A 27,115-nucleotide genomic window follows, 5' to 3' on the forward strand; every position below is an offset into this window, starting at 1 on the left:
ACCTTCAACATAACTAAAAGAGAGAAAACAACCTAAATTTCAAATTACATGTAAATAGAAAATTAACACCAAATCTCAGGATGTTATGCTTCACATTCCTAGAACAAACTTTCCTAGAGAACAAGGACATTGCAGGACAGAAAATTTCACTAAAAATATTACAGGGAACCAGTAGTGACATTTAAGATTGATCCAAAATCTCAGCTAGAAACATAAATTTCACCCTAATTGCAAAAATAGTGGGGGGAGGGAGTCCTGGTAGATCAGACCAGACTAGTGGGAGGAATAGTGCCCAGGATTCTAAGAGGCAGCCTTAGAAAGCTTTGGAGATCCCTTTTCTCCACAAATCTAATGCACTCTTGGTAGGAAGGCAGACTGGTCCAGCCATTGTGGAAAACAATATGGAATTTCCTCAAAAAACTGCCTTTTGACCCAGCAATTCCACTTCTGTGAATATACCCTAAGAATCCCAAATTACCAATTCAAAAGCACCCCTATGTTCATAGCAGTGCTATTTACAATAACCAAGTTTTGTAAAAATAGCCTGAGTGCCCATCAGTATATGAATGGATAAAAAAAACTGTGGTACATTTATATAATGGAATACTATGCAGCAGAAAGAAAGAAGGAACTCCTACCTTTTGCAACAGCATGGATGGAAATGGGGAGTATTATGCTAAGTGAAATATGCCAGTCAGTGAAAGACAAATACCATAGGATCTCACCAATAAGAGGAATCTAATGAACAAAATAAATTAATAAAATCAAAATAAAACTACATGTATGGAAACATGGCACAGACTGACAGTGACCAGAGGGGAGGGGCGAGGTGGGTAATGGTGGAAAGAAGGGGGAGGGACTAGTCAGAGAACATGTATGAATGACCCATGGACATGGACAATGGTGTGGGGATTGACTGTGAGAGCAGGGGATGGACTGGGCAAAGGGGGGGGGGGAATTGGGACAACTGTAATATAATAACTAAAAAGAAAAAAAAGAAGAAATTCAATAAACAATAGAAGTCTCTATTTGAAAAAAAAAAGCTTCTGCAAAAAGCTTTTTAAATGAATGGATAGGCACTCTCTGTAACATAGTAAAGAGAAAGGGACATTTAGGATCCTGCAAGACAAAAGAATATTTTAAAAACTGAAGGCTTAATAACCCTTCCCATACTACCCGTTCTGAAAAAAAAAAAAGCCACCTGGGAAATAAACTATATTGTGCAACCTTGACAGAAGAACTCAAACTACAATTCTTATAAACCATCCCAAATTGCCATAGAAATGTGGAGGCACAAGCAATCTACAAGTAAAAAAATTAATGTAATTAGAAAACAGAAATAAGGACCAAAACAATTCAGTTGGTAAAAATAACCTGCCAAAAATCAATAGTAAAGCAAAAGAAAATGGTAACACAAAACTCCAAACTGAATTAAATAGCTTCAAGAGATTATGAAGAATTCCCACCTAAAAAGAGAGACATAGATACACGCACAGAGAACTATACAATTACTAGTTCACTTGACACCAAGACATTAAAACATTAAAACCACTTTTGTCCCTGGCACTGTTCTAGGTATTGAAGAACAGAGAGGAAAGTTTTCTCTATGACTTCAAGGAGCTTATAATATAGTGACTAGAGAAAGAAAAGTAAAGTACAGTACAACAAGTGACATGATAAAAGTATGAATGGGATGCTTTCAAAACATTATAAAGTGGAATCTACCCCAAATTAGGAGCAGTCAAGTGCAACTAGAAGTATAGGAAGAGCCAGGCCAGGAGACTGGGAAGAAAATAATCAGGTAGAAGTAGTAGTATATGCAAAGCCATGAAACCAGAGGAAATGTGATGTATTTGAAGATCTACAAATATTCTAATATGGCTGAAAACAAGGCTTTTATTGGAAAATGAAAGACCTTATAAAATTTGGATTTTATTCTAAAGGTAGTAGTAAACCACTAAAGGATTTTATGTGAGGACATGCTCATGTTTGTATTTTTAAATAATCTTTTCAGCAGCAATATATAGGCTGAATTAGAAATGGGGGAAATGGAATGAGAAAAAATCAATTAGCAAACACTGACTAAGGCAGAGAATACAAGTGGAAAGAAGCCATAGGAATGGAGGGCAAGAACAGATGGAAATTTTGGATATGTTGAACTTGAAAAGTCCATTAAGTTACCAGATAAAGCCTGGCATTTAAGAGAAATAGTTGGAGTAAAAATAAAGATGGGAATCATCTAATCATCAGATTCAAGGCAATTATTGAGTCTATGGGTATATATGAGATAACTCTGAAAGAGAAAGATGAAGAGAAAGGTGAAGAAAGAAAAGTCTTATTCTTGGAAACATCAGCACTTAACCTGAGAGAAATTAAGACATGTCCAGAGAAGTAGACAGAAAATATGAAGGAAAAAAATTAAGAAAATTAAGATTTATAAGAGGGAAGGTCAGTTGACAGTGCTAAATGCCTTATGTAAGTTAAGTGTAAAGGTCTGAAAAATGTCAATAGACTCAGTGATCATAATAAGAACAGTGTTGGTGCAACTGAAGAGCAGAAACAAAATTACTAAGAAGTAAAAAGTAAACTGAAGGTTAAAAAGTATTATATACAAACCCCTACTTAGAAAGGTATGGCTTCATTCACTGGTATCATTAACCTTTCATATCATTCATTTCTTCAACAAATATTTATTGGGCACCATTCAATATCAAGAGAGACACGATATTTCCATTCTGGGGATAGCTGAACAATAAACAACCAAAATAATTAAATTAGCAAATAATTTCATACAATGATGTGTTATGAAGAGGCCAGGGTGGGGGGTTCTTTTTTAAATGGATCAGAGAAGTCCTCTCTAAGGAAGAAGTATTTAAGCTGAAACCTGAATTGTAAGAAGGAACCATGTTATGAAGTTGTAGTGGAAAAGTATGCCAAGAAGAGGGAAGAACAAGCGCTAAGGAGAAAATAGCAAGTACATAATGAAAACCTCCCAAATAATTACTAAAACTAGTACTTACATATGCCTTATAACTGCTGATATAAGCCCTGGCTGGTTTAGCTCAGTGGATTGAGCGTCGGCCTGCGAGCTAAGTGTCGCTGGTTCGATCTTCCAGTCAGGGTACATCAGAGAAGGAAAACTCTGACTCCAAAAAACCTCCACTGCCTTGCGGCATACCTCTTCAGGGGAAAGGCTAAGGGAGTAAACCCCGACAGAAAATCCGGAGCCGGAGTCCCTAAGGCGGTTTGACGTTGTAGTCAACACCGGCAACTCCTGCGGCGCACCTGAAGCCAAGCTGTATCGACTCCGTCTTTCCCTTGGACCCTTCAGCTGCGAAGAGAGGGGGGGTCTGCTGCATGGGCAACGGCAGACCCTCCATATTACCCTGCCCAGGCTCTGTAGCTTCAGCGTCATCGCAAGATGTCGATTCAACACGGGAGGAGACAGATACCATGTCACTCCCGAGTCGGACTGCACAGCCATTCTCGGCGGTGCAGATGGACTCTTAAAGAAGCTACACCATCGTCTCTCGAGACGGACGGCTGCCGACGACGACGATAACTGCTGATAAACCCAACTCCTCAGTGGGTATTATGTTGACTGAAATAAGTCAGACAGAGAAAGACAGATACCATATGATTTCACTTATATGAGGAATCTAAAGAATAAAATAAATGAAAAATCAAAACAGAAACAGACTTATAGAAGCAGAGAATAGATTGATGGTTGCCAGAAAAGTGGTGAGTTGGGGGACTGGGTGAGAAAGATGAAGGATTAATATGTGCAAATTGGTAGTTACAAAACAGTCATGAGGATATAAAGTTCACCAATGAAATATAGTCAACAATATTATGATAACTATATATGGTGCCAGGTGGGTATTTGAATTATTGGAGGCATCACTTTGAAAATATGTAATTATCTAACCACTATTCTGTGCACCTGAAATTAACATAAAATAATATTTAATGTCAACTGTAATTGAAAACTAAAACTTAGAAAAAAAGTCTCCTCCTTGAGTCTAATTGGCAATACCGCTAGCTGGTCAAGATAGAGCAAATCAATTGACTCACAGTAAAGTTAATAAGAAAAAATATAAGATCTTATTAACCAATATAACCCCAATAAATTTAATTTTAAAAGAAAGTCATAGAAAAAATCATCATGAAAATATTTCCTCTCTACATTTAACAATTCAGAAATTGTTGAAGTATTCATGTGCATAGAATGAACAAAATTGTTAGTAACAGATTGCCATAAATCTGAATGCAGTTTGAAGAACCTTGAAGCAATACAATTACCTGTGCTTTCTGAAGGTAACTTTACTGAAAAAGAAGGGTCTTCCAGGCCCCACTCCTTTGGTCTCCTATTTTTAGAAACCTTACCTCTCCCAACCCATGGAAAAAAATAATTCACAACAGGAATTTATATATTATAGCTTTTATATTAAGAGTTTCATTTTATATTAACACATTTTAGAGAAAACATTTATATTTGTTCTTATTTATTTTCATGGTCAATTTTGGAATCTTTATAGTATCTGACACTTAATGAAAACTGAATGCTAGTTAATAATAATTAGCTACAGAAGATATTCAACTCCCCACTTCTGTCCAAGAGCGTATGTAATTAGGAAGCTGGTGAACTTAATCAAAATCTTTCAGAAAGTTAGCTACGAGGAAAAGGTAGATAGGACTGTCACTAGAGGAGATATCACTTTGAATGAAGGTTGTTGCTGTTGTTATTGTTTGGACCAAACTCGTAACAGATTAATATGCTAAGGAGGAAAAATGAATAGAAAAAGGAAAAGTTGTAAATGAAGAGAAAATAGCACTTGTAATAATGGAGCCAGGTCCTCAAAAGATGAAAAGATTATTCTCAGACATGGGGGAACTAAGTATTGAAAAGGAACTTTTGTTGTGTCCCTGGGACCTCAGAATAGTACCGGAAAGCCAAGCATGCACACCAGGTGAAATGCTGCACATAACCAACTGTATTCCAGGGAAGCAGGGAAGTGAGGGTTTGTTTGTTTTTTTAATGCTTTATGATTTTCAAGTTGCTAATAATTAGAGCAATTTAACTCAGCACAACATTCCTCGAGATGACATCATTGTGTCACTGTACTATTTTGGCTAAACTCCCACTGGTTTAATTTCAGAAACACCCTTTGAATAAAATGTCAAGTGAAAAAGAAGTAGCATATCATGATTTCTTTAAAATAATTCAACTAATTTCAAAGGCATGCTTCCTGGAAAAGATTTATAAGGTTCCTTTTATAGGCTCAACCATAATGAAAGAGAACATTAGAGAAGACAGCAGCAGCTATCAAATCACATGTATTTTAAGAGTACCTTTCTTTATACTATAATATGTTCCTGCAAAATTCTTTTAAAATTAAATTTGTATTGTGTAAGCCATTTGGATCCTAGAAAAACCTGATTCTGCCACTTACTGTTTAGGTGTCCTACAACAAGTTACCAAATAGATTACTGTCTTACAATTCTCTTAAATTTTCCATTCTCTATGGCCTGATTTGGCTGCCTCAGACCCAGCCCAACCCATCAACATGAACCAAGAATTACCTCTCTGATAAAATGTAATATTAGCTCTGGAAGGTGTGGCTTAGTGGATTGAGCACTGGTCTGTGAAATGGCAGGTCTCAAGTTTGGTTCCAGGTTGGGATATGTACCTGGGTTGTGGGCCAGATCCCCAGTTGGAGGCATGCAGGAGGCAACCATGTGGGGTTTCTCTCCCTGTCCTTCTCATTCCCTTCCCGTTTTATTCTCTAAAAATAAATGGGGGGGGGGGCGGGGCAGGGGAGAGCAACAGCGGAATAATTGGGACGAGTATAATTGAACAATAAAATACTTTTAAAATAAAATACTTTTTTAAATAAAAATAAAATAATGAGTTCAAAAATAAATAAAAATGAAAAAATCTTTTTTAAAAAATGTAATATTAACACCTGTTGTGTGGCACCCACCTACTGTCAAACTTCATAGGATGATGGAGTATTGTCCAGGCTAGTTTTTTATTCCTTCACTGGCACCAAAGAGTAGGTTTGTCAGATTTAGAAAATTAAAAAATCAAGCTCTCACAGTTAAATCTCAATTTTGAACAAATAATAAATACTTTAAGTATGAGTATGACCCATGCAATATTTGGAGTAAGTATACTTATACTAGAAAAGATTTTTTTTAAGATTTTATTTATTTATTTTTAGAGAGAGAAGAAAGGGAGAAAGAGGGGGTGAAAAATATCTATGTAAGAGAGAAACATTGATCAGTAGCCTCTCGAATATGCCCCAACCAGGGCTGGAACCTGCAACGCAGGTATGTGCCCTGACCAGGAATTGAACTGGCAACCTTTTGCTTCACAGGACAATACCAAACCAACTGAGCACACCAGTCAGTGCCTAGGAAAGTACTTGTCATTTATTTGAAATCCAAATTTAACTGGGCACACTATATTTTACCTGGAAATCCTAACCAAAGTGATAGCTCATATCCCAGCTGGCTAGACTATTGCAGAAGTGGAATACAAAAACCAAAGTAAATAATAAAGCCTCAGGTGCCACATACATGTGCACACACGTGCATGTACCCCCCCACACACACACACTCCCCCTCATCTAAATCTCTGCTTTGTTTACAAACATAACAATGTTCCCTCATTCAGTCCTGGACTTGGAACTTCATAGGAGATACATAACAGTTTACAATCATAAACATGGATGTCCAAAAATGTAACTTTCTTTTCTTTTTTTTTTTTTAAGTGTCATTGAGGTATAATTGACAAATAAATTTCTTTTCTATAATAAAATTATTTTTTTACTCCAAGCCCTGTTTTGCTCAGGACATAAATTTAATCTAATCCCTTTCAAGTAAACTCATCCCAATTCAGTGATTTCTCAGTTTGTTTAGATTTATAATTCAATCATATTCAAGTTTAAATCCCTCTCTCAGATTTTTCTCCTGATTCCTCCTCCATGGAGATGAGTCTTACCCCTCAGGAGAGTTCATGCAGCTATGAACACAGGACAGATGGGGAGACAGCCATCTAACATCCACCCACCTGCATCTGCCTTGGTCCTTCACTGGCCTCCTATTCCTAATGCGACTCCTCCCACCTGGTCATCAGCACTGACAGCATGCACTCACAGGGCAACTGGGCAGTCTGTACTGTCTGGAGTTGGAACTGACAATCCCAGAGGTCGGCTAAACCCTACCCAGCCTTCTTCTGTCTGCCTCCCTTGTCTCCCCCATGTACCAAGCTCCTTCACCCCCTCTCCCAGGTGATTTCTGCACCACACCCTGATCCCAAGAAAATTTTCTGATGCCCTTCCATGCTATTTTGGAACTAAAAATAAAAAACTCTGGCTAACAATGTGGCGGAAAACACTCACTGTGTCCCTAAGATCTCTTGAAATCTTTCTACTCTCAGAGGTCCAGATTAGACCTGGGACTCACTGAACATCTCATATCCCCCAATTTCAATGGGGTAAGTTCTTTCATGTCTCCCACCCAGGGTAATGAGGGAGTAAGGGCAGACAATGGTTGGAGATGGGAACAAAAACAGTGTCTAAGCTTATTCTAGTCCCATCCAGCTCTCCTCCCCAACTTGAAGGGTGTTTCTTGGGATGGTAGGGAAGAGGGGAAAAAGACAATCTGGTTATGCCTACTTGCCCCTGCTTGCAAGATATCAAGACTTTGCCATTTTTTATTTTCCATGCCTGACTTGAAACTTTCCATCAGTATGGTCCAGGAGAGAAAAATAGAAAACAGAGCATAGCAAATGTCTCAAAGTAAAATTATGCCACAAAATCTTGAATTTTGCTCCTAGGAAAGTACCCCCGGTTCCATTTTATCCTGGATTCTAACTTTTCCAGATCAATTTCCTTCTTAATATTCCTTTAACAGCTCTCATGTGCCCTCTAGACCACTGGTTCCCCTACCACTTCTCCTTATGATTATACAAAGTACTCATGTATACCTCTCCTTCGTCAAACACCATGTCCTTGGCACTCCCTTTAGGCAATTCCTCTGTCTGCACATGAAGCATTAGGGATTCTATTTTAGACCCGTTCATAAGAAATTTGGAAAGGATAGAGGGGCTAGGAACTAGAACCAACAGGTCTGGCCTTATGGGACATTATCAAAATATAACCTGCTTTCACACGTCATTTCAAGGCTCAGGTCATAACCCTACAATAACATTCCTATCACGTGCTTATTATAGGAATTATATAAGTAAAATATCTAACCTGAATGCAGGCACAGATGCAGAGAGGGGACATCTTCATTACTAAAGAATGTCCAATAGGTGATCCCTCCTAGTATTCTAATCTCTTTGTCAGTAACCTGTAAATGAACATTTATGTGCACTAGAAGTTCCTCTGTTACTATGTGAATAATTATCACATATCATTTTTATTATTAAAGGGAAATGTTGCATAGTATCTTTCTTATATCAGAGCATCCTAAAAAAAGATATTTATATAACACTGGGAAGAGTCTATCTTCTTTCCATAAACTCACTTTCTTTATAATTCTATTATTGTTTTACAACTCTTTCTAATAGAAAATGGTTTCCATGCACAAAGAACATAGATTTCATCTAATTGTGTGACAGACTCATATAAGCCTTTTATTTTCAGCAGACCAGCCTCATACACTGGCAGGGATTTTATTCATGAATATATGTCATGTGTTAGTGCTTAGAAGGAAGCTTTAAAAAAGAACACTTTCAGCCTTTACTAAAACTAAGTTCCAGGTTTTTATATGATTTAATACATTGTCTCATTTTTTTTAATCATTTGGCTTAAAAATTCCAAACTTCCCAAATTATTGCATAATAATTTTATTTCAACAGGAGGTCCTTACCAGCTGTTGTTCACTCCAGACCTGGCCCAAGAGGAACTTTTGCAAAGCCAAATTTTAGAGTATGGTTAAGTTAAGGATAATATTCATATAGGATACTAGATATGAAATAAGTTACGATTTTGACACTATAGTTATCAGTTATGAGGAATTTTTAATTTCTTGTAACATGATGCAATGATATGAATTCTTAGCACTGTCCTAATTTCAGAAATTTGGGAATACAGTTGCCAATGAGATGAACAACTAACAAATGTTGATATTTTTCATTAATAATCACAAACTATATATTATTTCTGGTGCACACACTTATTATTTTCAGAGGACTTTACCTTCAACATGCTAATATATAAATCTTAACTATTTTTATTATTATGAAGTGTGATTGCTCTTTTTAGTTTATTGGTCTCTGAAATAAATGTTTTAATGCCAAATTTCATACAAATAATAAGTTACCAATCTCATCTGTTTATCCTTAAAATTACCCACGCTCTTCAGTAATATCAACAACTTTTTTTTTTGAGTCAATTCTAAGAGCTTGATCTTCAAGTATGTTTATTTACCTCGGGGTCTCACATAGAACCATATGCAAAAAGACCTCGAAATATAGAATAACATCTATTCCACTTACATTAATATTCCTAAAGGTTCTCACTTCACTTTTTCATATTGATATCCTAGTAACATTAAGACTAATAACTTTATATAGCAGCAATGTGCACCGACAGTTTTTAGCAGATGTAAGATATAAACCATTCTAAAGGCTCTTAAAAATAAAGTAACCAAGATGTCAGGATATTTTCTATGTCTGCAGGACCAAATATTTGGAGCAGAAGAAAATGTATAGTCATTGATACAAGTCACTCATGAGCACCACATCTTCACAAGTGCTAACTTACTGATCATATATTACTTAATACAGAATCTAATTTAAGTTTCCTTCCCTTCATAAACACCTTATCACTGGCATAATTCTATTCTTTTTTTCATGGATCAAATTCTAGTCCATTATTTTAGCATTAAAAGCTCAAATATCTTGGACTTCCAGCCAAGATGGAGGCATAGACATACACACTGCATCTCCCTCCACAACTAAGAAAGAATACAACTACCTCAAAACTAGAAACAACCAGAAGTTCCAGAAAATCAAACTGCATGGAAGTCCAGCAAACAAATATATAAAGAAGAAATAATACTCATCCAGACAGGTAGAAGGGGCAGAGCCAGGACATAGAGGACTTGGTGTGGTTATGGCAGCAGTAGCAGCAGCAGCAGCAGCAGTGGCAGACCAGCAGAAAGCACAGTTACATGTTTTAAAAAGTCAGGAGGGACACCTAGGGGTGTTCCCAGCTCCTCACTGAACCTCACAGCCCATGGTCCCAGCACCAGGGAAAATCAAGCCTCATTGCTTCTGACTGTGCAAACCAGTGGAGGTTGGGGTGGAGGAAGAAACTGCCGGTCTCAGCAGAGTTTGCTTGCTTAAAGGGTCCCCACGGTCTTAGAACATCTGCAGATCCACCCACTCTTGGAACGATGGCCAGGGAAGCAGCTAGAGGGGCACCAGTCCAGTGCAGAAGTGGGAGAGGTACCTGGAAAAGGGGCGAGTGCTGGGCAGGTAGTATTGTTCCCTCTCAGACCCCTCCCTGACATACAGCACCACAATGTGGTGAAACAGGTTGCCCTATACTGACAAATCCTCAAGGCTCCACCCCTCCCAGCATAACAGGAGTGACAGCTCTACCTGGGACGTGGAGGCAAACAAACACGGGAGCCTCTCAAAATGAGGAGACAGAGAAATATGGCCCAAAAGGAGGAACGAATCAAGGTTCCAGTGGGAGAACTAAGTGACGAGGAGATGGCCAAGCTCACAGATGAGGAGATAGACAACCTAACAGATGCAGAATTCAAAACACTGGTGATGAAGATGCCCACAGGCTTGACAGATATGCTTTAGTATGGCAAATGCATAAGAGAAGAAGTGAAGGCTATGCTAAGTGAAACGAAGGAAAATCCACACAAAACCAATCATGAAGGGAAGGAAACTGGGGTTCAAGTCAATGATTTGGAATATAAGGGGGGGAAAGAACGGTGAATCAGTGCAGAATGAAGCAGCAAGAATTGGAAAAAAATGAGGAAAACTTCCCAAATTTTGCAAAGAAGATGGACATACAGGTCCAGGAAACACGGAGTGTTCTGGACAAGCTGGACCCAGAGGGGACCACACCAGGATGCATCATGGCTGAGATGCCAAAGGTGAAAGATAAAGACAAAATCCTGGGGCAGCAAGAGAGAGGTAGAGCGTTGCCTACAGTGGGGTGCCTATAGGACTATCAGCTGATTTCTCAGAGGACACTTTGCAGGCAGGAAGGGACTGGCAAGCAGTATTCAATGTGATGAAAAGCAACCTACAACCAAGATTACTCTATCCAGCAAAGGTATCATTTGGAATGGAAGGGCAGATGAAGTGCTTCCCACACAAGGTGAAGCTAAAGGAGTTCATCATCACCAAGCCATTATTATATGAAATGTCAAAGGGACTTACTTAAGAAAAAAAAAAGATCAAAACTATGAACACTAAAATGACCAGAAACTCACAACTAACAACTGAATCTAAAAATCAAAATCCAACTAAACAAACCACAATAGGAACAGAATCATAGGTATGGGGACCATTTATAAGGTTATCAACTGGGATGGGGATGGGGAGAAATGGGGAAATGATGCAGGACTAAGAAGCATAATCAGTTGGTACAAAATAGACAAGGGGATGTTAAGAATAATATAGGAAAGGGTGAAGACAAAGAACATATATGCACAACCCCTGGACATGAACTAAGAGGGTGGGATTGCTGGAGGAAATGGGAGTACAGGGCAGAGAGGAGCAAAAGAGAAAAAATTGGAACTACTCTAACAACATAATCAATAAAATATAATGTTTCCTAATAAATTTCAAAGATTTCAAGAAGATCATTTCTTCTAAATTAAAAAAAAATTTCAGGTACATTTAAATCATCTACGTCAGTTAGTCTTTAGAGTTAACGTTTCCCATATCTTAAGTGAAATAAATATCATTCCCAAGTTGTTAAGTAAATATGACCTTAAGTGTGCCTACCCTTATGATGATATAGATGTTTGTTTTTATTAGAAAAAGAGGCAAGCTAAAAACTTTATATCCAACTTATTTCCAACAAATGCACATTGCTGTTTACTAAATTTTCTCATCATTCACATGACACTGTATCACAGCTCCAGGACTAATTGCTCTAACCCAAAGTGAGAAGTGATGCCTTTACCCTGAGAAAATGAACTTTGAACTTAGCCTCACATGATGACAAAGAAGCCTCAAAACTTAGGAGATTTACCAGAATAACTTACCATATTTAGTTTTGCAAAATTCATACATGATTATTGTTGTCTAAAGTATCCTAACTATACTTAACAATTCTTAACCTTGAAGCTTGGGGAATGACCAAAATTCAATTATCTTTAATTTTATAAATATACATTTAGAATAAAGAGCTAAATGTGTAACTATTGTAAGAGAGTAGCCAGAGGCCCCCAAATTTGGGGGATGGTATTCAGTGGAGCACAGCCATTTTCCTAAAAAAAATACCTAGTATCTTAATATGTAAGTAGCTATGGCCATTCCACACACCAAGGAGATGGGAGGGGCTTTGACCATAGAACGGTAACAAAAAGCTTACAGGGCCTGCGCAAAATTCTACAAGTGGCCACAACTGGTCACCATACCCACTACGATTCGGGCCGCAGTCAGGGATATAAAAATAAGGCAGCAGCCATTAAGCGAGAGAGAGCCAGACAGTTTGAAAGAGAGCAGAAGCACCCCACCAGCTGGCCATAAGGTCAGGTGTGTAAGAAGGTGTCACGCAGTTCTGGATTAGGAGCTGAAAAACACCATGACACAGGCAAAACCTCCCCAATCAGGCACGGATGTATGCGAGCTGCCAGTAAAGCTAAACTGTACCTAGGAAATACAAAGCCACGGACTTCCATTTCCCTAGAGGGAAATGGTACCTCTGACTCTTCTGTTCTGAAACTGGCCTGGCTTGACAGGGGGAGCCAGGACTATGTGTTTTGGGGTGTTTTAAAGGGAGTGGAACTTAACGGCAGAATCTGCCATTAATCTAAATCTGTAAAACCTTTAAATAAACAATTCCTTTTCTTTTTCACCAAACTCTGATATTGGGAGTTATGCTTTTTGGCAACGGGCAATCGAGCCCCTCATAACTGAACAGCCTGTGGGTTGTTTCACTATCAATAATGAAACATATGGTGACCATTTCACTCTGCACCAATGGAAGTACCCAGAAAGGCTTCAGTAACTCCCACTGTTTGGTTGGAGAGCTTAGCACAGTAGAGATAAATACCAATATCTAAAGCAGAGTGAGAAAATACTATAATTTCTTCATTAAGCAAACAGTAAGGTTGAAAGAAAATATGTAACTTAAAGAACAAAAAAAGCCCTCAAAATTATTAGAACAGTTTCATTCCATAATCTAAGTACCTCCTATCAACAGTCAGCACAACACTTGGAAAACCACCCACAGGTCAGCTGTGTTTGCTATATAGATGCAACCACAGATCATTACCTTCTTAATTGCGTATATATCTAATAGGCTCATACAGCTCTTCTGGAACAAAGGTTTTATAATGAAGTAGATGATAAATACTTAACTGTAGCATGACCAGATGCTATAATAATATGAGCAGCATTTATACAGAAAATATTAGTGTGTATTAATGCTGTATGCTACAACTGAGGAAAAGTTAGATTCATAAAAATACAGTTAGAAAGAATGTAATGTAAACTACAGGTTGATAGTATGGTAAAATCCCATAAGTGATACTCAAAATATTAAGCAAATATAGTTAATTTTGTCAATGAATATAAGTCAAGTGTAAGCTGCCCATAGAAGACAGAAAAGCTATTTACATTGTAAAAATTCAAAGAAATTCCATCTAAAATGTAATGTGACGCTAAAGAATATTTGATTTATTTTTATTTTGTTATTTGAAACCAGGATGTATGGAAGAAAACCTCTACATACACATAGTCCTCTAAACCACTGAAGAGCATGTGGAAAAAGTATATTTCCCCTTGCCTGTATTTCAGCCTAAGTGTTTTTAATGCTGTCACATTTGGAGCATGAGAAATACTATAAATGCTGATTAGCTTTCTCTTAAAAGAGCAAACTTGAAAATGTCCAAATAGGGCATTTAAGAGAACAAAAATGAATATGGTTTTTTTTTAAAGGAATAAAATGAACTTCTCATTACATATTATATTAGCACTCAGGCAATTAACCCCCACCAAAGAGCTTAACTTCTACAAAAGGCCGTATGATGGGTGTGTGCATGTTTAATGCTCTGCTGTCAGCAGAACTGTTGGCCTCATCTAGGCAGTATCAGCATTTCCTCTGAATTTTAGCCAGTAGTGCTCCCAGCACTACTGTTAACACGGTGAGCTGTAGCTGTAGCAGTAATCTCTTTGCCTTTCAAGGACATGGTAACAGTCATTGCGATGTTTTCTGATTGTGCAGGCAGGTAGAGATGCACAGCTTGAATACACAAATTAACAAGAATATGTTAGAGATGATCATTTTCATCTATTTTATAGTAAATGTGTGACTGAGCTTGCTTTTCTGAAACAAATTCTGCTGAGTCAATACCAGCAGGTCCCATGGTCCATTCGGCCAAGTCACAATGGACACTGTAGGGTTAAACTACTACATTCCTTATTCTTCTTCAGTTTCCTGGATCTTAGACTCAGCTGCTCTCCTTTCATTCCGTTCTCTTTCACCTTTCATCTGTGACAAAGGTATGCAAAGGAAAATTCCTACAGCTGCTGAAATATGTAATTTACAAAACCAGTATATATGTGAAGAAACACATCCTTTCACATGACAGAAAAACAGCAAAATGAAAATGTAAAATTTGTGATAAATGATATTATAGTAAGGATAGCAATATTTTTTACATCCTATAAATAGGCACAAACCTTACTACTAGATCATCACTCAAATCCAAAATATTTACTAAGTACTTACTATGTTCCAAGGACTTCTTTGGACAGTAGAAATAATGCTCTCCTACAATTATTTAAACTTCCCTGATACTAAAATATGGCTCACAGTCTAGCAGCATCAGTATCACTGAGGAGTATGTCTGACTCTCCAGTCTCTCTCCAGACCTACTGAATCAAAATCTATAGTTTAACGAAATTGCCCATGTTATTGGTACACATACTAAAGTTTAGAAAGCACTGTTTTCAAGGGCACTGGTTTAAAGATCTAAAATTTATCCAGAAAATAAAAATTTCTATGCAATAGAAAAGAACAAAACTATCTGCTTTTTGTATTTGTGTATTGATGTATTGAAGAGGTTGAACAAGATGATGCTTGTAATTCCTCTTCTAAAATGTAATATTTAATAAAGACAACATTGCCTTTTCTTTTTTAAAAAAAGATCATTACTGAATTATTTTCATTTATGGGCACCTCAATGTACATACAAATGTGTACACACACACACACATACAGATGTTAAAAGCATCTCTGTTGTTCCTACAGTTTGATATGAAAATCAATTCCCTAGGTGACTCCAATAGTTTCAAAGCAACAAGGTTCCTACAGACTCAGTGAAGTCCATGCCCTTGCTGGTCCTCCTTTCATCCTGGCAGAAAATTCTATTCTGGTCCAGATCTCTAGGGCCCAAGCTGAAAGACCATAAACTCCTATTGGAGTTCAAGCACAAGCAAAAAGAAATGAACTTCACTGAAAACCCATATGTGCCACATCCTCGTTTTAGTCCTTTGTTGCACATTTCTATAAACAATCAATAGAGGCCCCCTCATTTCACCTTGTGTGAGAAAGTGGAGATGGAGAGTGGCCAGAGGCTTGCATTTTAAGAAAGACTCTGCCCACACCCTTTATTAGGGACAGCAGAGAGCACAGGTTCCTCTAAAGCAAGACACATTCTGAGGCTCTCACAGGACTAGAAGGGACACTTTCTTTCCATACTTGCCTGAATGAAGGAGAGTGTCACTGCTTGAGCACCTGGCAAAGGTTGCAACAGAGGAAATGCTCCTCAAGACTCAGGGCCAACAGAAGTATGACTTTTCCTAGAGAGAAAAGGTTCACTTCCACAAGTGCTGCCTGCCATCAGAGCCTCTCATCCCAGCCACAGCTGAGCTTTAACATGAGAAAGAATTTCTGTAACCAGGATCACACAGCTTTTCAAAAAAGTACAGGAAGGCTTTTCAAACATGTAAGTCCTTTCTTGGCTTTAGGATTCAAACTAGAGATACCAAAGGATCAATACACAACTGGCTGGATAAAAATAAATACCACATGATTTCACTTATATGTAGAATCTAGTGAACAAAATAAGCTAACAAACATAATAGCAACAGAATCATAGATATGGACAGCAGACTGGCAGCTGTCAGAGGGGAAGGGGAATGGAGAAGGCAGAAGAGAAAGAATAAATGGGGTGAAAGGAGATTTGACTTTGGGTAATGAATGCACAATGCAGTACTCGGATCATGTACTATAGAGTTGGACACTTGAAACCTATATGGTTTTATTAACAAATGTCACCCCAATAAATTCAATTTCTTTAAAAAAAGATAAACAATATATTCAACTGCTAACTTAAGCTAAAGAACTCATAAAAGAACCAAGGAAAATATCACTTCATGTTACTGTCCCAGCTCTGCCATTAGTGAAGTACATGGCCTTGTGAAAGATATCTGTTTAGCTTTTAAAAGATATCTAGTCTTCTTGGGACTCATTTTTCTCATTTCTAAAATAAACAGTTGAGTTAGATAAATTTTAAAGACTCCTTAGTTTAAGGTTCTCTGATTCTTGTGCACTTTAAGTTGCCTCTTATGCCAGCAGAGTTCATAATCTTAGCAGTGAAATGTCATCCCCTTTTGCATGCACAGATTATTTTCAAGCTACAGAACACACAAGAGAAGATACTGATATTTTCAGTTAACTCTTTCATGACTTTAATTTCTTATCAATACCAGCTTGTCAATCTAATGGACTTAGGTATATCAATATAAGATATGCATAAGTGCCACATTGACACAAACACTAAAGAGTTTTTTACCATCTTTGAAATTCCTTTAGCATTTTAAGTTTTTAAAACCACCTATAACAAAGTATTAACTATTTTAATATGCATTTCCCACTATAAAGTAGTCATAAGCTGCCTACAAGGCAAACTCTCACATAGCAAACAACCTTGTAAAAAATAAGTCTTTTCTGGTGCATGAAAATCAGCTAGTATGCGCTTGATTCAACAGCTTTCTACCTAAATGCCACTGGTAACCGCAGAGACAACAAATGTAAATGGAATAGAAAATCTTGGAACTTAGAAGATGTCTCTATAATGTTTTTACTTCACTAATTTAATAGAAGACACTTACTTGTCATGATCCTTAACTATATCCAATGTGGAAATCAAGTCAAAACAAATAACTATTAGACATCACTTTAATCATTTGATTTTATATAAAGGGTGAAGTTCTTACATAAAAACCCATAAGGTTTTTTAACTTCAGGCTATAAAAATAGAAATAGAAATCACCCTATAAAGGTCTGCATTTTATGAAGTAGTACAAATGGCTGGATCGCTATTACAATAAGCTAGAAATTAGGAAATATGAATATTAATTCTGAATCTCCTGCTGATTCAGAATGACCTTGAATGATGCAATGATATATTTAACCTTCCTGGTGCTTTTTCTCTCTCTCTCCATAACAAAAAACTAAAGAATTAATGAAATTTTATCTATTGTTTTTCATTTGAGACAAATAACTGTGTATACTTAAATAATGTAATTGCATATGTGGTGGGTGGAATAAAATATGTTTGGGTGGGTTTGAACTTTACTGTAGCACCCTGTCTTATAATTAAACATTTTTAAAACTGTAGAGTAAATTTTTATTTTTTTACTTATTGATTTGAGAGAGTGAGAAAGAGACATCAATTTCATTGTTCCACTTATGTATGCATTCATTGGCTGCTTCTTGGATGTGCCCTGACCAGAAATCAAACCCACAACCTTGGCCTATCAGGACAACTCTAACCAACTGATCAACCTGGCCAGGGCATGAATTTCTAAATAATGTCTAAAATGCTTTAGGATCTTCAGAAACAGTTTTATAATCATTTTACTTGAGTGCACAAATAAAAACCAGAATATCATCTAAGATAGACATGAATATTTTATGTAGCAATCTTTGTTTCACTTACTCTTAGAAGGAATAATTCATTCAGAACCCTTTCAGGAGAACTGGATTAATTACAGAATGAGGAAGGGAAGGATCTTCTCTCAATTGAGTTATTAACATATTTCATCTAACAAAGGCCACCAAAGTGAATCTGTTGCTTGCAGAACCCCAAAGTGAATATGTTGCTTAGCATCTCCCCTTAGTGCTCATTCAGCCCGCCCCCAATTACACTCTCTCATAGACTGCCGTTAAACAAGCCCAGATGCATATCTACTTATTTTTGAAGATCTTAAGTAAAATATATTTATAACTTCCATTTTAGTGTCAATGTAAATGGGAAGATAGTTCTGCTTTATACTGTCCTGACACATAAGCACATCGCCTTATCTTACATTTTTACTGCTTTAAGTGTTTACATGGTTGAAGACTCGTATTGGAATTTATCAACTTCCTCTTCTCTGTATGCTATTGCACAACTACAACAAGCCTAACACTGTTTAGCTTTGTTTTGCTAAGCATGGTTTTCACAGGAGGCCTACATTGTTGTCTCCTGTCCCAAGTTCCAAGGTAAGTCTAGGATTATTGTCTGTGTGGTCAGTCATTATCCACCTGGAATTTTAGTTTCAAAGCCAGGGTGTTAACCTGTAGTCCTTCTCACCAAATAAGTTTCATACTTGTATTTTTCTTCATCGATAAGGGATCATTTTAAATTCAATCCCTATCCTACAAGGCATTGTGTACTTTTCTGGTTTTGCTGTTATCTGAAGGGTTAACTTACTAAGCTCACTAAAAGAAAAAGAAAAAAAGGAGTTGTTTGCTCCTGAACATCATCACTAAAGAGAGAACACTGCTGTGCTGTACAATACCACATAGAACTACAAGGGAAGATTCGGTTCACAGGATATAATTATTACATGAGATGGGATTTACCCAGAACATTGGGTCTGAGATCCTATTTCCACCACTTATTGTCATGGCATAATACTCAGGACCTTCACTGCCCATCAAGAGATATCGCCTTAGAAGCACGTTGGAACCAAATACTGCAACTCCTTCCTCAAGAAGTATCATTATTTTTTTGTGACACAGACCACCAGCAGCTCAATTACATAAATTCAGAAACATTCTATCCTATCTTTTCAGAACAGTACTGGACCCTATGTGCAGTAGGAAAATAAACAAAATAGAGAACATGTCCTTATAGAATTTATAAACCACTTAAGAAGATGACTTATGAGAATAATACAAAAACATTATAATAGCCACCACTTACACTAACAACATGCCAGGCACTGCACTAAAGCCTTTGTATATTTATTCCTTTATTTTAAAGTACTTAAGACATATAAGTACTTTACACTTTACATAATGTTCTGTCAAAATAGGCTGTAAATTAGGTATTGTTTCCCTAACATTTTAAAAGAAGAAACCACAGTACGCAAGGCAGTACAAATAATCTCATGAGATTTGGCTGACTACAAAGCCCACACTCTATGCTGCACTACACAGATCCTCAGTGACTACATAGTCAATTAGATGCAAAATTGTACAACACAGATACAAGCTAAGAAGGAAGAGTTTATATAATGACTAGAGGTCACAGGAGAAAGTGTCATAAAGGAGCTAGACCAGTTTGGCTTTAAAGAATAATTAGTTAAGTAGGTAATTAGAAAAGGGCTAGATATTCTAAGTATCAAGTTATATAAACATTGTGAAAAGGTCAGAAGGCAAGAATAGCATGACTTAATTAGGGAAAAAAGAGGAAGACCAAGGGACGTGAAGTACAATATTTTAATTTTACGTATCTTCACATCAATGTGTAAATGTGCCTTAGTCTACAAAATGTTCAATTTAATATCAACTATAATTTACATCAAAGGTTTCAGAAGTCTCTGGAAAAGGTTGTGTCTTATAATGCTATTATAAGTACTAACGGTAGAAGAGAGGAAAGAATTAGAGTCCAGATTACCAAACTTTATTTTATTTTATTCTGCATAATCAAAACCCCAAGGCAATTTCTTGATTTATAACTTCTCAAATTAGTACATAAATTCAAGCTCTATATAATAGCTGAAGCTTACTATAACCATTGCTATGTAATATCAACCAGGAGGATAAAAACCAAACAGCCTGAGCAGATAAACTCTAAGATTACATCTCCAGATACAATAAACTGAAAATGTCTCTAGCTTCTCCAGTTCATTCTGCTTTGTCATCCACTTACTTCAAGCTGACTCATCCTGGAAAACCTACCCCTGCCCCCATCTATCATGGCTTCCCCTCACCTTTTCCAACCAAGGCTGTTTTCATCATTAGTCTTTCTGACAGAAGGAAAATGGAGAGATGCCTGTGCCCCAACCTAAAATAAAGCCTAAGGAATAGCTGGCATGTAAGCACTCACTCCTTTAAAAAGAAAAAAGGAAATAAAGAAAGAAAAGAAATAGCTAAGCTCACACCTAGGAGAAAAAGCATAAGTCCGACCTCCACCCACCCCCCCACCAAAAGGAGGTAAAAGAATAGAACAAAGTACACCAGGAATCTATCTGACTCAGTGAAAGAAATCTCTCATAATTATGTTTAAAATGTCATAAAAAGGACAGAAAATAAAATCTATTGGAAGAGTCCAAGATAATAAGTATAGTCAATTCACTGGATACCCTTAACTCATTGATATTTTGCTTTTGTTTAAAGCAAGGGATGGAAAGTGAAACATGTAAGCAGAAAACCTAAATAATACATAAGGCAAGGGGCAATCTGTCAGCCTTGGCATCCAGAAAGCCAAGGGTTGGTACACGTATGAATTTAAAAAATGTAGTAACACATCAATTTTAACTGCCTGTAATCTGAGGCCAAAGCTTTTGCATGCTTGCTTGTTCATAGCAACGACGGCACCAACAAGTATTTATTGAGCATTTGCCATGGATCAGATACTGCTGTGAGCACTTCAGAGAACACAGCATCAAAGGTGGCAGATGAGGCCCTGTCCTTATTGAGCTTATGCTCTGTCACAACAAGGAATGATAAATATGGTTGGACCAGAAAACAAACCATGACTAATTCTCTGGGACAAAGAGTCCTGCCTTATAAGGCAGAAGCTTTCTTGCTGTGTTGCAATTTTACAGATAGCTGAATCTTTTCCAGTAGGAGAAACTCACTTGGGTATGTTTAAGAGGTCTGGGGAGCTTTAATGGGAGATAAAAAGGCAAATCTCACCAAGTCAGGGAAGAGCAAATGTTCTCACTCTTCAAACTTTGCCCACCCAAGAAACACAACGATTCATCTGTGGCTTTGGTACAGAAGAACGTGGTTAATATTATAAATTTCTAGGACCTTCTACTACATTCAAAAGCAAAACAGGAAATAAACAATATTTGCCTTTGCTGTTCTCTGCCATCTCTCTCAATCACTGTCTTCTTCTATTCTTTTTTTCTCCCTTTTCCTATTTTGAGATATTTTTAATTTTCAAAAATCAATGTTTTAACTTCCCATATGTATATAGTAAAAAAAAAAAAAAGCCAAGACCGTTTTAATTTCCCTCACTTTATTCATTCTGTCTTACCCCTATTCATCTCTTCCCTCTTTCCCCATCACTCTGTGATCCCTGACTTTCTACCATCCTTCTCTTTCTGACCACCTCCATCCAATTCCCCTTCTATTATTTGCAGAAAGAAAAAAAATGATCAATAGCATAGGAAAAGATGCAGTCTAGTAAGACAAAGGATTGACACTATGTTACATGTGCGGGTAGGTCCATTTTATAAGGATCTGTCCCTTTGAGTATAAAACATTGCTTTGTGTGAATAAATTTCACTAGAACTAGAGTTGCTAGACATAACACTCAGAAAATTGTGAAGATAAAGTTTTTTACATTTTTTTTTAGCTGTCTGAATATAATCTTTCAAAAATCCTTTTGTGTTTTGTATATATTGGAGGATTTGCCTGAGACAGAGAGAGAGAAAGAGAATGAGAACTGGCCCTGTCTTTTGCTCTCACCAGGTGGCCATTTTCAAGTGTTTCAAGCCCTGGGTCTGGCCTCTCCTAAAATTGCTTTCATACTGCATGCCTAAAACTCATCACTTCACTATCCCCCTGCCAGACTCCCTGTAGGGATAACGGGAAAAGCCCAGGTTTGGAGTCAGACTGATTTACCCCGGAAGCCCAGCCTCCTGTTTTATTAGCCCATAACTTTAGGCAAATTACTTAACTCTTTTAACAGTCTTCTCATCTATAAAATGGTACTTGTAAAACCTTTATATTGTTATAAGCATTTATTATCTAATCCATAAATGTATTAATCTCCCTATGTAGCAGATAGTTGTCATTTAATAAATACTATATATGATTTATATATACATAAGCACACATACATATATACCCCGTGTGCTCATATTTTTCTCACACACATATACAATTTACCTACCTGTCCTCAATGTCATCCTCCCAGAGTTCTGCCCTTGAAGTGTTTCTATTTTCCCAAAGTCACAATTAGCTAATGTAAGAACCTAATTACTGAGAATGTGTTAATGAAGAAGGATAAGAGAAGAGAACAGTGACTACTGCCTGCCAACTCAAGTGCTCCTCAGTGGTAAAATACAGCTCTTGGAAACAAAACTGTACTAAAAGCTTCACGGGCCAGAGCAGTGGCTCGTGGTGCGAATCTTAAACGGCATCATCTGGAAGCTTACTGCAGTGGCCCTCAGTAACAGTAACTGTTTCTGTTACATGTGCTAATACCTAGGCCCTCTCTAATTTAAAAATAGGTTTAAAATAAACTTAAATGAATAGTGTGTCCCTTTTAATATAAATTAAATTATGTGCAGAGATATTGCATTTGCCCAGAACATTCTACCAAACAAATGTAGCTCCTAGGGAAACAGGGCCTTGGGGAAGATTAAATGATGCCTGTGTAATGTCTACAATAAAGCGAAACCTAAAACACAATTCCCTTTTCAAGTCAATATTTCTAGATCATATTATGCTGACTTCATGAGGTATAACTACACATAGGAAGTCCTGCTTTGAAAACCCCCATCCAAAAGATCTTAAAAATCTGTGAAATTGGAAATGGCAAGAGAGTCACACCTTTTGCCACACTAACAGGAAAGAATCTTAAGTAATGGACTTGGTGCTTGGCCATCCGACTCAGCCACTTAGTCATTTTTCTAGACGCTATCCATCATTGAGCACATTCCCAAATTTCGTGTAACCTAATTTAAACATCTAACTGGCATTGCTGATGGGAATAAATATTCCATAAAAGTAAAAGTTTGACAAACCTGCCACCTAGTGGCCATAAAGAAACTGGAGACTATCCTACTTGGGAAAAGTAGTTAGCTAGCTGCTAATGGCAGTATTACACAAACACAGAGAATGTAATGATTATTAATATTATAAAATACTAACTCTAAAAGTAGCCTTGATCTATTTTGGCTCTGAATTTATCTTGGTATCTATATAAGGAGGCAAAAAGACTTGCATTTGTAAAGTATGTTTTCCTGTAACGTTATACATTTTAGCAAATTGTTACTAATCTTCAGAGATCAAATAAGAAAACTAAAGGTTGATGCATATTTTGACATATTTATGACCCTTTGGCATATTTACAACCAAATCCTTTACCTGGTTTTCAGCTGATTTTTCCCATGTATCCCCCAACTGGTCAAGCATCCCCAGAGCTTCCCTAAGCATCCTTAAGTCAAAGGGTAGTTGTACCTTTACAAACCAGCAGGAGTTTTCATTAAGAGGGGTAAAAGGACACATGTGGAAACCCCTGTGGTACATATCTAAAAGTAAGAACCCCACGGAACACTGCAGGAAGTCATATGAACAGTCAGGTCAACACAGCACAGCACAACTTATTTTCTTCCCTAAACATTAGAAGGTAAATGTCCCCAGGCCTACCGCACCCTGACAGGCAAAACCGCAACAAGCCTGAAGTGTTCACCTCCTCCACCAAGGAAAGGTCTGGGTCCTACCTGCTGACGTTTGAAGGCTAAATAATCCAAATTTTCCAGCTCCTTCCCAAGCTTCTGGTAGGTTTTCTGGAGGTCAGATGTGTTGGAAACATTTTTGAGAGATTCAAATGTCCTTTGAAACTGAAATTAAAAACAAAAGTAAATCAGTAGATAGCAGCATATTTTTTCCTCAAATTTCTAACTAGCTAACACTGAGAAATAGTTGATACTGAGCCTCAGTTTCCCCCATTCACAAAATGTAGGTAATAAATGCTAGCTAATTTCCTTCCCAAAAAATAATTAGGACTTGATTATAAAGACGTAGAAACTGTACAAACAGCATATTGCATAAATGAAAGCCCATTTAGTCCTCATTTCAACAAAAGGGCATACTGGATTTTTTTTTTTTAAACTCCTCATGTCTTAGCATACACTGCTACTTTTAAGGAAAGAAAAGTGCAATGAATGTATAATTTCAAGTAATTATAAGGAGGTATTAAAAAAGCTTTCACATTCCAACCATGGAAACAAATTTATGTAAAAATAGCTGCTTGCCTCTGTAGAAGTATCTATGTTGAATAGGCACCCAGCAAACTTCAGCCAGGAAGATCTCTCAGATCTTATATTTTGAGAAGGTAAAAAAGACTAGCATTCTGATGATTGAAGCATATGTAGCATGTTCAGCAAACATTTATTCATTTCTGCTTAAAACATAGATTAGTTATGAAATCAGTTCTGCTGAATCAGAATGCTTCTGCTCATTTTCAAGTCAGATACTAGATAAAAACAAAGGAGACAAATTGCAATGGATCACAGAATATTGTTATACTAATAATAAGTAATTAAGCAAAGGGAACTCACAAGAAATAAATTGTTGGTTTATTTTAGTAAATTAGGACATACTTTGGAGGATTGGTGATTGAAAATGTCAAGTAATGTCATTTGCAAGATATTTGCATTTTCTCTTGCTTTATATCATTTATTTTCCATATGCTCACTGTGTACCATTGGACAGATTTCTACATTAGATAGAGATTTCACCATCATAAACACACCAGAATTCCACTGTGATTATGATGCTATGAGACAGGCTAATAGAATTTTACAGAATATAATTAAGTTTCCAGGGAAATGATTCAACCCTTACTATTTCAAACTCTATGGAATAAGTCACATTATAATGGCATTCTATTGAATTAAATCCTCAATTTCGTGAAAGCAACATGTTTATCTCAATACAAGGTGACAGAGGAAAAAGAAACGTAAAATAACAGTACTAAGCTTCTACAGCAGGACAGTAAATTACATTCAACAACATAATCTTTTAGAACCTACTATGCACAAGGCACTATGAATATAAACACACTTCCTATGCCAAATGAATTTACAGAGTATAGGTGAGGTGTGGCATGGAACTCACAAATGGGAAAGACTCACATTTGAGTACCTGCTCACTGGCAGATACTTTATGCTTTCCAATTTAATCCTCACCAGAACCACAGGAGTTCCTACTTCTCTATCCATTCTACCAATGAGTAAACTGGGACTCAAAATAGTTTAAACTGGGTTTTGACTACAATATTGTGTTCTTTCTACTCCATCATTAACTCTAACATAAGGCATAGTAAAGAGAATGCAAACAAGGAATAAAAGCAACATGTGATGAAATAGAAAAAACTCATTGATATTAATTGAGAGACTCTGCCCACATAAAAGATATGAAGGAAATTGATTAGGGGCTTAAATCACAGGGAGAATTTTTGGAGCCTTAAATAGGAACTAATCCCACCCATCAGTTTAAACATAACCAAAGTCTGTTCATTTCCCCCTGTTATAGCATAGTACACAAACTTTTTAACATAATTTTAATAACCATTATACTGTTTATTATGTTATATGATCATTTCTATGCCTTGCCATTCTTTAGTCCATTCTCACTATGTTCAAATCAAAATAATACCAGATCTAAAACTGTAAACAATTTTAGTAATTTTATCTATAAGTAATACAAACTATTTTGCCCATCAATCTGTTCCCTAAGAAATATTAGCTTTACTTCTTTCATATTTCTTTCTTACATTTATGTCTGTGAACTTTTATACAACTCCAAATAGAAACTTTAGGGTTAACACAAGTGAAGAAACATAAAACCAATAATTCCAGATCATCTGACCATGGCCAAAGAAAGAGAAAATCCAGTAAGGATACATCACTATAAAATGTTTTCATTGAAGGTCAGAGTTTGCATAATATGGAGATTTTAGCTTGAACTTTTATTATCAGGGCTTATATCCTCTATTCATTGATACTAAATAGCTCATAATATTCAAACTAAAATGATTCGTTCATTTACGTAGATTTTTTATTTACAAAACTAAGTAATTGTCAAGGAGAGGTCACATAAAATCCATAGTGTAACTTTGTGTTAGATCCCTATTTAAACCCCCATCAACACCTGCTCATATATACACCTAAAGATGCTAAAGAATAAAAGCAATAATTTTACCTTGCAAAAGAAACTGAAGAACAAAAGATTAAAATAAGATGATGATTAAGGTGAGGTTTAGATTTTACTTAAAAATATTTGATGTTGAGTGCTCACTTCAGCAGCACATATACTAAACTTGAAACAATACAGAGAAGATTAGCATGGCCCCCACACAAGGATGGCAGGCAAATTCGTGAAGCGTTCCATATTTTTATCTCACCTATGACAGGAATCTAATGAACAAAACAAACAAATGAGAAAAACAGAACTAGAGGCATGGAAACAAGGAACAGGCTAACAGTGACCCCAGGGGGTGGGGGGCGGGAGGGAGGATAGAAAGGGAAGGGTCTAGTCAAGGAACTAGTATACTGGTATACAGTAAATGATCCATGGACATGGGCAACAGGTGGGGACTGACTGGGGGAGCGGGGGCAGGCAGTGGACAGCAACAGGTGACAACTGTAATAGAACAACAGTAAAAAAAGAAATTAAAAATATAAAAAATAAAACAATCAGGAGAAAATAATAAA

At 36.8% G+C, this 27,115-nt stretch overlaps 1 protein-coding gene and 1 non-coding gene across 2 annotated transcripts in view; one reads left to right on the forward strand and one right to left on the reverse strand.

The window, feature by feature from the left end:
* CTNNA3 (catenin alpha 3) overlaps positions 1 to 27,115 on the reverse strand; it is a 1,620,658-nt gene that overhangs the window by 1,444,334 nt on the left and 149,209 nt on the right. Inside the window, exon 5 of the mRNA XM_090278091.1 lies at positions 24,119 to 24,238. Within this exon, the coding sequence (XP_090134217.1) occupies positions 24,119 to 24,238 (120 nt within the window). The remainder of the gene's footprint in view (positions 1 to 24,118; positions 24,239 to 27,115) is intronic.
* Positions 26,692 to 26,798, forward strand: LOC150010163 (U6 spliceosomal RNA). Its single transcript, XR_016511443.1, has one exon. It is a non-coding gene; the product is annotated as a U6 spliceosomal RNA (small nuclear RNA).

This window comes from Furipterus horrens, unplaced genomic scaffold, assembly GCF_987537825.1.
Source record: "Furipterus horrens unplaced genomic scaffold, mFurHor1.1.pri manual_scaffold_5, whole genome shotgun sequence".
In the NCBI taxonomy this organism is placed as follows: Eukaryota; Metazoa; Chordata; class Mammalia; order Chiroptera; family Furipteridae; genus Furipterus; species Furipterus horrens.